The sequence below is a fragment of the Centroberyx gerrardi genome, chromosome 8 (assembly GCF_048128805.1).
Source record: "Centroberyx gerrardi isolate f3 chromosome 8, fCenGer3.hap1.cur.20231027, whole genome shotgun sequence".
Lineage (NCBI taxonomy): Eukaryota > Metazoa > Chordata > Actinopteri > Beryciformes > Berycidae > Centroberyx > Centroberyx gerrardi.
The window spans coordinates 31136863-31151862 of record NC_136004.1 but is presented as its reverse complement, the minus strand read 5'-3'; the positions used below and the strand labels follow the sequence as shown (position 1 = coordinate 31151862).

General features: G+C 43.8%; 1 protein-coding gene across 1 annotated transcript in view; it reads left to right on the top strand.

The window, feature by feature from the left end:
• Positions 1-15000, top strand: part of fras1 (Fraser extracellular matrix complex subunit 1) — a 265678-nt gene that overhangs the window by 54250 nt on the left and 196428 nt on the right. Inside the window, exons 3-4 of the mRNA XM_071923837.2 lie at positions 10328-10435; positions 13908-14000. Of these exons, the coding sequence (XP_071779938.2) occupies positions 10328-10435; positions 13908-14000 (201 nt within the window). The remainder of the gene's footprint in view (positions 1-10327; positions 10436-13907; positions 14001-15000) is intronic.

Below are 15000 nucleotides of genomic sequence, written 5' to 3'. Positions count from 1 at the left end.
TGCAGGACACTTTCTCAACCACTGCTGCACTTTTATGGCGTGGAGAGAATAAAGTTTTTCTCTTGTTTCAGCTTTCCAGAAGTTAGAAGGAACGGTCTGGTAACTAGTTCAGAGACATCAGAATTTAAGAATTTATATCTCCATATAAATAAATGTCAGTTTTACTCTTTATCACTGATCGCTATAAAACTGTGACTCAGCCTATCTCCAGTTCATAAATCTTTTCCATTGTCTGGTAGCTCTTTCCTGGGAAATATCCAGTGATACGTTTTATGTTTCTGGTTTGTTTGGAATAAACAGCAGAAGAAGAAGAACTGGGTAGTTAGCATGAGCAGCGATAGAAAAGAGCGCCACCTACAGTGAGTCCAGCTTTCTCTGGATAGAGCGTACGGAGAAAATGTTTAATTTTGCTCTCAAGTTTCGATTCATCACTTCTTGTGCGCAGAGTGACCACACCCCACTGAAATTAATTTGGGCAAACAGATCTATGTGAAGGTCTAAGATCTAAATCTACAGCGTCTCAGTTTGTGGGGCACGGGACGCTCTTCTCTGTTGCAGCCTTGCTTGATTTAACCTGATAACACGTGTGTTTTACATGATATGTTTTGGTTTCCACTGGCCATTACCGCCTCCCATGGTGTTTTGGTGGAAGATGATGAAGGAATAACTGGTGAACCGGTTTCAAAAGTTGAAATTTCATCAAATTAAGTGCTGCTTGGTGGATTAAATGTGGGACAAAGTGAGTAGTGGACTCACAGACTAACACAAGGTTATATGTGATGTTCTCTCCCATACAAAGAGAAAGAGACAATGTAGTATGTATATGAATTATGTATATGAATTATGTAGTATGGTATATGACATGTATGTATGATGGTATGTAAAGCCCTTTGAGATTTGACTGTGATAATGGACTATATAAATAAACAAGACTAGACTAGACTAGACTAGACTAGACTAGACTAGACAATGGCACATACAGTATCAGATCGAACTGGTATCAGTACTGGGTTAACTGGGTTATCTGGTAACAGTGTGAAAAGCAGCTAAATTAGCTTCAGGCAGCAGGAGGATAAAGATAACCGCCTGGGAATGTGCAACATGATGCTGCTTAGCGGTTAGCATGCATGTTAGTTTGAGTGACAGCGAGCGATCCTGCCAACAGGACATCCTGTGACCTTTGCCCTTTTTCCCCTGTCTGACCTGTCTGAGGCTGGAGTGACAAGTGGAGCCGCATGGAAGATTATACTGACAGTATTTCTTTCTCAAAGCAGGATTGCAGCTTGAGTTGCAGTTTGGGGCTCCGGCGTCGCTCAGCTGCCCCAAATTACAGTTTGGTAACAGATTCACAAGCTCCCACAGAAATCAGACACGTTAAAATGGGTCAGAAATCACTCGCCGTTAATTTTTAACTAAAGTTGCATTTTTTACATTCCTCCGAGCTGGAAAACAGTGATTTGGAAGCTCGCTCTGCTTCAGATCCCCGGTTACAGTGTAGCTGGGAGACGGAGGGCCGATATCTCCCTCACCTCACATGCCTGAGCGGAGCGCCGCTGCATTATTGACGACCGCTCGTGTCCACACGGATGTCGGGCCGTGGCGGACCGGCGGGAGGATCCCCGGGCTGCCGAGGAAGCTCGCTTTAATGCACCTTCCTCGTGTTCGGGAATATTCAGCGGATAAAACAATAAAAGAGTGACTTCAAAGGCTTGCTCACAAAGCTATCTACATACATGAATTATTTACCCTTTGTTTTGTTAGCCTAAAAGCTGTTGTTTTTCAGCTTTGTGCTATCCGCTGTTGTTTCACCTCCACGCCAAATGGATCGGCAGGAATCTGAAGCGGGCGGACAGCGACGAGCCGAGCGCCGAGGGTTTTCGGTCAAAATAGCGGCAAATAAAATAGATTCGTCAAACGGATTTTGAATTATGCATCGTGGCTTTAATGTAAAATCTTTATGAATGAATGCAAATGAGTTTCGTCAGATGTGAGGAGCCTGTAAACTAGATAATGGATGAGTCTGCAGACGGCTCTCAGCCTGGATGCTGCGGGATGCTTTCTGTATCCCTGCAGGCCGGGAGATGAGTTACAGCTCTGCCTCTCTGCTGCCCAGCTCACCTGCAGCTGATTGGTTTCTCTTTCTTTTGGGCTGAGACATTTTTAGAAGCCCTGCAGGGTTTCTCTGTCTCACCCACACAGATTAGATTTTTGTATCTTTCTTATCTTGCAAATAAACTAAACCTATTAAAACATTGGCAACTTTGGTGGATGTGGATTGTATGGATCCTGCTCTCCTGGTGGGAGAGCCGATTACTGTAAAACACCGGAGAGTGGATGAAGCTTTTCGCTCATATTTATTCAATAAAAAGAGATGAACAATAGGAGGAGTAATGTGAAATGAGTATGGTTTGAGCTAGAAATAAAAACAGAGGAAACACATTTGGAATTAACAGAAATTAGACAATATCAAAACTGTTTCTAATGAGAAATTCAAATGAGTAAATTGAAATCTTACTTTTCGTTAAAATAGACTGACACTGGCGACTTTGGCCCTCTACTGTAAAACCCTGAACTCGAATGTCCTGTCCAGCCTCTCTCATATATTATATAAGAGCCCAGACTGGACTTTTCCCATGGATTTTTCATTAGAACTAATGAGCGGTGAGACAGAGGTGAATTATTGAGGGAAATGCTCCAGTTCGCGCGGCCCGCATGGGGAAACGGTGTGCTTTTACACCGCACTTGTCCTTGTCATAAACCCACTGATGTCAGCCGTCTCCCTCGCTCTCCGTCTCTCTCCGTCTCTCTGGAATAATTGATGCGTTTACTGTCACTCGCGTCCCTGCAAGGTCGGTTGCTTTACATTTTTGTTTTCGCTGCTCGGTGTCCCGAAAGGTCAGATATATTAAATCGCGAGCTGTGAGTGTGCGTTTTGCTTTCTATTCTTGACCTTCCTAAACGGGTCAGAGGCAGAAACGGAGAGTCTATAATAATCCAAGCAGAACACCGCGCACATTTCTTCGCAGGGTTAAATACGATGGCTTGACGTGCCTCAAATGTAAGAGTTGACTATTAGCCAGATAACTGAAATTCTTGTTTCAACCTGACAGAAGTTACATGGACCGGTCTGGTAACTAGTGAGTTGAAAGACATCAGAATTTAGTACTTTAAAATAGCAAAATGCAACATTTTCGAATAAATAAATGTCAGTTTTCTCCATTGTCGACTACACAAAACCAACCTATAACCAGTTGATGAAAGCTTTTCATGGGCTGGGGCGCCATGTGACCGCAACGTTCTGGGTTCGAATCCGGTCCAGGACTATTGCACCCCCCCCCCCCCAAAAAAATAAAATCCTATTGTACCAATCATCCTTGAAAAAATAAAATCCAAAACAAGCTTTTCCTTTCCCTCTCACGACCTCATGGCTTTAGCAATAATCCATCTTAGTGGTGGATCTGATTCTTCGGCCATCTGTTTGATGATCCAGAACCCATTACATGCCGCCGCTGATATTTAGCTGCGGGAGCGATGGCGGCTAAGGCTGGGAGTGGGGGTGGGGGGAGGTGGGGGGGTTAGCAGAGGGATTTATGGGCACAGGGAGTCCAGTGTCCAGCCAGTCATTTGTCATCTCTTACCACCAAGCTCTCTAATTGGACTGGAGGCATGGGGAAAGTGGAATCAATAACCAAAGTCACAACTTTAACTTCATTCCTTCAGAATATGTGCGGCTATTAGCATAACAATGCTAACTCTGTGGCAGAGCACACAGTCCCTGCTCTGCATGCTATAGATCTCCTGAGCAGAGATGATGGATAGCTCCGGACGGCCATTGAAACCGGTGATGAGACCACCGACGAGCCAAAGTCATCTCCTTTTTTTCCCCTGAATGGTTTGAATGTTCGCCAAAGCTTTAATTAAATCAGACTGTTTGGCGCAGGCAGCGACAGTTTTAGGTGTCCTTCAGCTGGGCACCTCTATAACTTTGCCTGTTTTCACAGCTTGCCTTGCAAGAAATTAGCATATAATCACTCGGGCGGCATCGAAGGAAGTTGTCGGGGAAAGCAATTAAATGGCAGCAAGTGAATACATTTGAATGCATTTAGGCCGGGATTTATTCGGCAAAACAGCAGCGACACAGCTGTTGCCCTCTGAAAACACTCACAGCGTGCTCAGGGAAATGTTAACACTCCATTCGCTTGTAGCGAGGTTACAGTCTGATGAGGAGACGGCCTGAGAGCAGGCAGCGATAATGAGAGACAGTGGACCGGCTATTTGAAGTTACATCTTGTAAGTACTTTGTCAGGTTGGTGCCGTGTTGCAGGTCCTGTCAGCCGCTCCGTATTTTAAGATACCAAACAAAAAAAATAAAAGAGAGAGAGCTGAGCTGCATTTTTTTCTGCATGCTGCTCAGATGAGTAAAGCTGCTCAAGTCCATTTTTCATTATCGAGAAAACATCAAACAGCTTATTTTCCACAAGGTTCCTTTGAACTGATCGTCCTGACAACTTTTTTCATGTTTAGCAACATATTTTACGTTTTTAGAACATAAGCAGAAAACTTTTTTTTTTTGCCTAAACCAACTCCAGCAGCTTCAAATCAACATCAGACCCGGTTGGATTTCATCTGAGATGGCAATATCAATTGATCTCACAACTATCTGTGTGTCTCAGTTTGGGACAACACACGTTTGTGCCACTTTTAATCACAACAGCATGTTAAAGGAGAAATCCACCTCAGACTCTCACACTGTTAGATCGCATCAGTCTGTGATGTTGTGATGATTTTGAAGTTTTTTGGTGAACCCGCTTTCCCTCAACCTGCCTCGTCTACTTCTACCTCAGTTAATGATTTCCTGCTTTTCCCAGAATTCCTTTCAACAACCCCCAGAGAACGGGCGTGAACTTGTTGCATTGAGTGCGCTAAGGTGGAGCGAACGATATCGATAGCATAGTAAGAGCAAGAGAGCAAGTTTTCCAGTCGAGAAAAAGCGAGACTTGCGTGTGTCCCGTACCCAAAACCCAACACATCTTGTGGCTGCATTGCATTCTGGTCTCTCTCCTGCTCCTGTGGGTGGAGAAATTGGTCTCTCTCCTCTTCTACGATGGATTTCTCCCTGTATGATTGTTGAACGTCTCTCGGTGCAAAATGGCGGCTCTAGAAAGAAGCCCTCACTCTTTGATTCTGAGGGGCTGACACCAAAACCTGCTGATGTTTTACATCCTGAAACATTTTCTCATATCAAACTCCAACAACAAAATGGACCCAGAAATACAGGGTACATCACCAGTAGCTGTTTCATAACAATGCTAAAAGGGTTTAGGGAGGATTTTTCCTTTAAGAGCAACACAGATTTACTCGTTGCTATTAACATATTGTGTTGAGAAGTAACATGATTGTATGTTGTCCCAAACTAGACACGCAGATGTGTTGAAAGTGAGTCTTGTGCAGGGATTCAGTTTGAGCAAGCTGATCAGCTGTAAACACAAAGCGGTGCTGACGGAGCCGAGCCTCCCCGAGGAGCAGCTGAAGTGTTCCTGCTGCGGTCCTGAGCGTCCCGTCTGTCACCGAGACGCCCGGCCGCTGGAAGCTATCACGGCCCCAGATTGAATTTGCCTCAGTAATAGCTTTAGTTTCTATCTGCTCCTCAACAGCCCCGAATGAGGCCGGCCCAATTTTAGCCCAATTAGGTTTTGCTAGCTTGGCAGGCTGCCCTCCTTCACAGCCTCCCCGTCTTGAATGGAGAGCGCCGAGTCCAACAAGTGTAACTGACAGCTTGGTGTGTTTCCCTCCCCAAAATGGAGGCCTGTTCATGTTTGACCTGCCTTTTGTTCTGAATTGGATTTTAATTTAATCTGCTGCTTAGATTAGTGTGAGGGCAACCAAGTTTTTACCCCCTTTATTTATCCAGGGGAAATTGACTTGAGCATGCAGGCTGTTTTTCAGCTTCGCCCTGCTTGACATTCATCCAAGGAAACACATTCCCCAGTACAACCAGTCTGCTGCTGCTGGCTGCTGAGCAACTCAAGTGGAGCAACTGGGGGTTAAAGCAACTCACCAAGTTTTCTCATCACTTAACTTCCCTGTTAAGTGGTGAGAACACAGACACCAAAATCATCCCTGTGTCCCCGGTGCTCCATGCTAACACTAGTTAGCTTGATAGTAGGCTACTAGCATTATCAAAGAAAAAAGAGGACAAAGAAGAAGACCTTTTAGTAATACAGAGTTGTTAGTGGTTTTTATTATTGCCTGTAGTTTGTGAAATGGAAAATAGTCCCTGTTGGTTCAATTTTATTATTTTATCATATTTTGTGTAGTTTTTTTTTTTTACCAATCTCTTACACAAAACTGCCAGACGTAGCTGCATTTTATTTAAGACTACTAGCTTTAAAGCTGCTAGTTCTCACTTTCTCACTTTTGAGATAATGGTAGTGCCTACTTTCACTCAACATAGTGTATGCTAAAGTGTTAGCATGGAGTCTACTGTCACTGTCAGTGTATGCTAAAGTGTTTGGTGGTACCTCTGTGGTAGTTGCTGAGGAAGAGGAGAGCGTTCCTCATTCACTTTCCCCTCCCACATTTACCCACTCTGTCCGGGGTTCAAACCGACAACCTTCCGGTCACAAGCCCGCTTCACTAACCTCTAGCCAATCACTGCCCTTCTATAACAGCCTCTACAAAAGTCTGCTCTCTGTGAATGTAATAGATCTATTTTTTCTTTCTTTATGAAATTGGAGACAGGCAGCCTCGTTGCCTGAGCTGCTCCGGTTCTAAATCACAACCGAGGCAGATATCTTTCTCCAGAGGGGAATGAAATAAGCCCTCAACTCCTTCGACGTTTAATCAACGAAGCCCAGGTATGGGTCCCTGTAGGGGATGTTCTCACCGGGCGGATGGGAGAAATTGCCACTACCACTCACTCTGTTGTCTGCTATATAGCTCCCTCGGCTCGGGCTTGTCAGGACGGGAGGGGAGGCTAAGTAATAGCGAGTCCCGAGTTTCATGGGAAGTCTTTGCTCCCGCGCCCCGGCCACTTTAAGAGGTCCGTGTTTACAGCGGACTCGGGGGTCAATTCCATTCCGCTCACGGCCCGTTCAGGACGAGGATTTGGAATTGAGTGCGACCCCCTCGATCCCCCGGAGACCCGGGCTGAAATGGACTTGCCCTCTGAGCCGCGCCGTGCGATCCGGTTCGAGCCGGAGTCACCTATAGGCTGCCTCGCTAATTTTACACGGCTGTATTAAGAAAGCGTTACTGACATCGCTGAATCACAGCCACGGCGCCACGAGGGGAAACTTATTTCTGAGCTTTCCCTTTATGCACTTGTGCTCGCACACACACACACACACACACACACACACACACAAACACACACACACACACACATGGACTTATAACCCCAGTGACCTCCCTACACAGTTTAAGTCAAGAGATCCAAACCTTTGACACAGTGTGGGTGGGGAGTGTTTGTTTTACATGCAACACACACACACACACACACACACACATACACACACATACAGATTACTAATACCCATCCAACATGCCCCTCCCTTTCCCCACACACACACATGAAGTGCCACACACAGACACTCTATCTATCTATCTATCTATCTATCTGTCTGTCTGTCTGTCTATCTATCTATCTATCTATCTATCTATCTATCTATCTATCTATCTATCTGTCTGTCTATCTGTCTTTCTATCTATCTATCTGCCTTATGTTGCTTTGTTCTGCAGTGCTCTGTTTGGACAGAGTTAAAATGTAAGGGTTCTTCCAACATCCAAAAGGAACCAATAAGCACCTTAGGGCTCCACATGAGAGAAAACTTCCCTTAAGGGTGCCTTGAAGAACCTCCATGTGTTTTAGATGTTCGTGGATGTACTGTCAGGGTTCATGAATCCTTTAAGTAAGTAGTTCCTCAAGGAACCTACTTGGGTTTCCCCATGATTGCAATCAGAAGAACCCCTAAAGGCTCTTCAAGGCTTTTGAACTTATCAGTGCTTTTTACTTACTATGTTTAGGATTGACTGGGTTTTTGCATCTTCTGCATTTTGTAGTTGTGCTTCATCTAGTTCTGTTTTGTTCTGTAGATTTACTCTGAATCTTTATATTCAATCCCAACTTGTGTTTTTTGTGCACCTTGTCTAGTAGCCTGTGTGTGTGTGTGTGTGTGTGTGTGTGTGTGTGTGTGTGTGTGTGTGTGTTGCTAAGAGTTTCTAGGAAAGCCTAGTTGGGACTCTACTTTCTCGTTAGCTCTCAAGGTCTCTCTTCCTCTCCTGCTCCCTAAGCTGGAGCACTAATGCAGTGTGCAGTCATTGCCCGTAACACGTTTGCCTTATATAAAACTCATTATACATCTGGACACAGATGCACAGAGATGCGCATACATAATCACACAGTTAAACACACGTACACATACACACAAATAGCCAAAACCACACTTAAGGAACATGCCAACACACATGCTCTCCAAGAGCATTTCCTCTCAGTTGGCTGACTTCCCTAATTAAATTTTCATTCTGCGGTGTCCTCCCTCTGTCTGTCTGTCTTTCAACGTGACCCAGGGCTACTGCCACGTTTTACTGCATGCTTGCTGAACTCGTGCTGCACTTCTCCTCCGTTCCCAAGAGGAATTGTTTGGAAAAATCATGTTTGGTTCACTTTTTTCCACAGAAGTTACAAGGAATGGTCTGGTAGCTAGCTGGTTGAGAGATTAGATGCAAGATAAATGCATGAAGGAGGACGTCTACAATGGATAATTTATTCAGCTCTAATGCACACTAGATGCAAGATAAGTGCATTACTGTAAAAGGAGGCTTCTGTAATGCCTACTACTGTATATCCTTTCTATTTTTTAACATTAAAGCGACAACATAGAATGAAGCGGCCTGGGACCTGAGGCTGAAGTTTCCCGTCCATTAAGACGTCTGTGTTGGTCTCCGTCTCAGATGGTGCAAAGCCGCCACATGCGACTGTCACCGCCCGCCACAAAATGGCCACTCCATAAGCACAGCTGCCTGTGGATATCCCCGTCATGAGAGGGTGATTAATCATCCGGCTAAATCCGATTTATGGACCGTAAGATGATATATCTGAGCAGACGGGCGCTGGAATATTGATTTAGCTTTGGCTTTAAGCTAGCCATAAGACTTTGTCAGCTCGGTGTTATGAGCTATTGACAGATAGCAGGTAGGACGCTATAGGGTATCGCCGATTGACAGCAGTATTTCTTTTATCTCTGTCCTTTCTGCCTTTTCCGTTGGCCATGGCACTCAAGACTTTTAATCAACTCTGAAGGAGTCTTACTCTACCTGCAGTAGAAATCACTTCAGTGTTTTACAGCCTCAGGTGTTGTGGCTGATATGAGTTCAAAGAGTGAAACGCTTCATATGGTGCTGGAGACATTTTGGAAAAAACATCTAGATCAGTAAAGAGAGAGAACTTGCTCTACTCACTGGCTTAGATCTCTTCAAGTCTTTAAGCCACGAATAAGATACTATCAGACAGTAAAGGTGTAGGACGAGCACTCTCACTTCTCTTCTTACATTTTTATTATTATTCCTGAAGCAACAGTCCACTGAAACACACGGACGTTTCGTTTCGACACACGCGGAGGACGGCGTCGCCCGGAACGTCCGTGTGTTTCACTGTCCTCCCCCTACATATTTATTATCTAGATCAGTAAAACCTAACTCACCTTTCTCTAACCTCATGGAAAATGAAATACAAAATGAGTGAATACAGTTCTTATTCTCCTGAATATGATATTAACCCTAACTCATATAACACTTTAAAATACCATTTGCTTCTTATGTCTTGTGTGTGAGTCCTTTCATGCATTTATCCTGCATCTATAATGCATTAGTACTCTATACTGTACAGTGGTAGCCATTGTAGAAGTCCTGCTTCATGCTTATATCCTGCATCTATCTTGCATCGCTGCTGGAGACAGTCATTCTTGAATGTTACAGCAGAAGCAAAATGCTGAACTACTTACCAGACCAAACTTTGAGTGAAAAGACAGCAAAACTTGTCTTTTCCAAACAGTTCCTCTTAGGGAAACAGTAAAAAATGCCGTAGTCTTTCAGCCTGCATGCAGTAAATAGCGCTCCTCTTTTTTTCAGCCAAATTAATATGCAGGAAGAGGCTTGTGTTTATTTGCCTCAATCATCAGCTGTCAAAATAAAGATGAGATGTGGCTGCATTAGGATATGATAATGTAACGTAAGACGAGGTGGGTGATTTTTTTTTCTTCTTTTCTGCGGTGATGAATCAAGTCTGCCTCCAGTGATATTTCATGTGTGTTTGTCCTTGTGTCGGCAGAACAACACGTCGTGGAGACCGCAGGCGTGTCAGGAGTGTTCCTGCTACAGCGACACAGCCATCTGCCGGCCCGCCGTCTGCCCCAACCCGCTGTGTGACTTCAAGAGGGTAAGACGTTTCATTTTAGAAGAAGAATATGTGTGCGTGTTTTGGGATAGAGAACTAATGGATTCAGATCCGAGTTTAAAAAAAAAGATTCATCAGGGTTCCTCTGCAGGTCTGGCAATTTATGGGAAATTAATCTGGTCATTTCAATGCATTGGAAAGATTGCAGATTGGAGTTTTAGTTCTACAAAAATGTTCTTGGAGGCAGAGCTGCTCTAGAGGCAGAGATAATCCGATTGGTTGAGTTAAACCTCAGTGGGCGGAGCCAAAGAACCATACTTTTTCAGAGCGCTAGTTAGCTAACTGGCACACTTGAATGGCAAATAAGGAACTCTGGTCAAAATATCAATACAATTATGACTATTATTTCCCTTCAGTCATGACCATGACATTCATGATGTTGAAGGTCAGCAGCTAGCTAACTAGCTTACCTAGATAGCTATAGGCTAGTATGGCTAGTTTGAACTTGAAGGTCAGCTAGCTAACTAGCTAACCTAGATAACTTAGTATGATAGATTGTATTTTTCAGTTAGCAGCAGAGCGCTAGGCTTCATAATATTAGCTTCCTCCTCTCTTACCTCTTGTCTTTTTCCACTGAGCTTCAATCTAACATTACTTAATGGAAAAATGTTTCTAAGTGCAGATATACTTATGACTACATATTTCATGGAGTTGCAGACCCTCTGTCATTTTGTATTTAGATGTTGAGCAGAATATTTTCCAGCTACAGAATGATACAGCCTATAAGTGACGGTCACATTTTGCATTTATTACCAACATGCATATTGGACAGCAGCCACAATCTTTCAGTAACAGTCAAAGAGTTAAGGTCTGGAAACAGAGTGGTTTCATGTTATTTTAATTTAAAAACTCTTTCTCCGTTTCACCTCGATGTGCAGATCGTGTTTTAAAGAGCCGTTTAATCTGGTCTTTGTGACTTGCCCTTACTTCCTTTCAACAAGAATCAATGGCCTGACAGACCATTGTGCAATGAAACCTGCTGATTGCACCATTTAATTTGCTACAATGATAACTGTTAGGAGGTTGTTAGTTCCAGCTAACTTTCCGCTCATTTGAATTCACTGGGAACCGTTTTCAAACCTCTTTTTCACTCCTGCTATCTGGCAGTCCCTCCCCTCGCTTCTTAAATGGGATTTAGACATCAGGGCAGGCCTGCGGTGACGACATCCAATCCAATCCCAACTCGGAGCTAAGGCAACAATCAATGTCTAATGAATTCCACTCCGCTGGCTAGCAATCCAATGCTAATTAAAAATTAGTCATCATGCTCACCAAGCCGTGCGCTCCTTCCTTTAAAAATGGGACTCCCTCTCACCTGCACTGTAATGGAAAAGTATTAAGATTTCTATCATCCGCCCGTTTCTGATTATTGGACTGTCGTTGGAAATAGACGGTCATTATCTACAAGCTTCAGTTTCATGAAAATCACTTTTTCCTTTCTTCTCTTATCTAATTTCTTTTTCTATCCAACTCTGAATCTTGCAGGAGTATCTTAATATTCCTGTAAGGTCCTGCACTCAGGATGCATTCAACACATTCAGCAGCACATACTGACACAGCTCAGGACGCTATTAAAACATGTTGTGTTGAAAAATAACACAAATGTGTATTCGCTCAGAGTCAACATGCAAAATGACTCATCCGTAATACCAACAGGTAAAAGGATCCCTGTAGAACTTAAAAAGGTTCTCCTATTGCATTACTGCAAAGAACCACTTTTGGTACTAATTTGAACCTTTATTTTTAAGGGTGTATGGTTTGGTCAGTGATAGAATAGAATAGAATAGAACAGAAACTTTATTGTCTCCATGGGGAAATTTGGGGATAAAAAGGTGGTTAAACTCAGACGGTGATCATCACAAGGCAAACAACCACTGATATTAACAAAAATCTATTATATTTTCAGAAAAAATATTAATTTAGGCTTTTATCCCTTGAAAGACCCTATCTTCATATGACTTACATCAGTTTAATACTATTTACTATACCATACATTTATGTCACAAAGATTTATGTCAACCTATAAAGGTTGGTAAACTCCACAAATAAAAATGAAGGTAAACTGAGTTTGGGTGGCTTTACCTGCCACTACATTCCTTGGTTTGGTTTTGAATATAATTTATGATCAGGCAGGAAGCTAACAATGTTGTTTACAGGCCACAGAGGCTGGTAAATCCCAAATTCACTGGCCACTTTTGCTATTTTACCAGAAATTTTGGAAGAAAACTGGACTTCCTAAATGATGCTTTGTTACCTGCAAAAGCGGCTGAAGATGGCAGCACACCAGTAAATAACGGTTCCGGATTTTGAACCATTAGATTCTTTATTTGAGACAATAAAACCCCCAAATAGGATCAAATCCATATACTGCAGCCACATATTGAGTGTAAGTGTAAGGTAGCAGACGAGGAAATGCCGGAGAGACAGAGAGACAAAAAGCAGAGTCACACAGCTCAGGAAAGAGAAAGAGAGTTATAAGGACAGAAGTTTAGGTTTCGTTTATTTCTGTGTAGTTTGTTTGCAGAAACTGGCTGCTGGAGGAGATGAAATTTCCAGCCGCTGTCAAAACTCACCAACATTTGTCTGGCGGTCGGTGTTAATTTCCCAGCCTGTTTATGATATAGAGGCGTGCTGCAAGATTAACGACAACTGTGGGCTGAGAGTAGCATAAACCTCCAGTCTGCATCCATTTATTCCTGCTGAACTACTACCAGCCACACAACACACACCGTCTACCTCTCTCTCTTCTCTCTCTCTCTCTCTATTTTACTTCCCATACTTGTTATTTATGCTTCTAGTTGTTTATGCATTCTTCTCCGTGTTAAATTTACATGTAATTTGTCTCCTGCTGCCAAATCGGTGCGTCTCTTCTCGCCGTCTTCTCTCCTTTTCAGCGGACTCAAGATGTTTTCAGGTGGCTCCGTCTCACCTACACAAATTGTATTCCTCCTCTCCTTCTTTTTCCACTTTTTTTTTTCTTTTTTTTTTATCATTTTATGTATTTGCAAACCAAACTGCACCTAAACTATTCACCTCGTCTCCATCTGGCTTTCCCCTGCTTTCCATTCCGGTCCTGCCGTGCGTTCGGCCTCAATTAGGGCGTGTAGGCAGAAGGAGTGTGTGGTGAATCGGCGGAGAGACGGTATTGTAATATGTATTGTAACACCTCCGATGCGCTCGCTCTGCATTCTGCACACTGAGCGCCTGATAGAGTCTTCATATATTCCTTATTGTCGGCTCGGTGCCGTTATTCGCGTTGCACGCCCGCAACCATCCGGTTAATTTCCATGGAAATGGACGGGCGGTAATTGACGGGTTTTTGTATTCATGCTGCACAAAGAGATTCACTCTGCTTTCTCTCCCTCTCTCTCTCTCTTTCTGTGTGTGTGGTTTTATTTATGCATGTACACTTTTTTGTTCTGTGTGTGTGTGTGTGTGTGTGTGTGTGTGACAGGGCGAGCGTCTGAGGATCCCTGCCAACAAGTGCTGTCCGGAGTGCGTCTCCCCCTCCCAGGACTCCTGCCAGCATGAAGGAGTCATTTATGGAGTAAGTGAAGCGACAGAAAAAGGGGGCGAAAAGACTCTTCTCCTCCCTCCATCCTCCTTCCCTCCTCCCTCCATCCTTCCTCTCTCCCCTCCTCCCCTCTCATCTCCCTCTTATTAAACACTAATACGTATAGAAGTCGATGCAGCCTCTTTCAGTCGATCCAAAAGTGCGACCTGAAGCCAGTTTTTTATCACTTATCTTCAGGTTATTACCTCCGCCGGTGAACTTTCTGTCTGTCAAAAAGTTACAAACTGAAACTGAAATGTGTTGGACAGACCGCTCTTGGCCCAAGGATCATTTTAAAGGCATTGCATATACTTTATAATCCGGCAGGAAGCTAACGTTGTTGTTCACAGGCCACACAGGCTGGTAAATCCCAAATTCACTGGCCACTTTCACTATTTTACCAGCCAGTTAGGATTTTGGAAGAAATTAGACCTCGGAAATGATGCTTTGTTACCTGCAAAAGCGGCTGATAGAGTAGATTGATTCCCTCTAAGATTGCAGCACAGCAGTGAATAATGGTCTACTTCCCCATTTTGAACCATTAAACTCTTTATTTGAGACAATAAAACCCCCAAATAGGATCAAATCCGTATACTGCAGCCACATTTTGGGTGTAAGTGTAAGGCAGAAAATGAGGAAATGCCAGAGGCAGAGAGACAGAGAAGTGAAAAGACAATAGCTCTATTATAGCTAAATAAAAAAAAAAAGACATCTGAGGTGATTAACTCACTCATTCACATCAGATTTGCATCAGTGTGTGTTGGATCTGGTGTGAGACTGGGCTCTGAAGCCACGCCCCCTCCCTGGCTCCCTCTCACTGAAGCACAATCGCTGTCTTGTTCGCCTCCCGTCGGGCGGCCTCTCTCGCTACAGAGCCGGACCTTTGGCAGCCATTTTGGACGCCGCACCTCCTCGAGAGGAACAAGGCTTTTCTTGGCCGGGGGGTTCGGAGAGTCCGCCGGTGTCGCCGCGCTGGTGAAGTGGCGCTTTAACA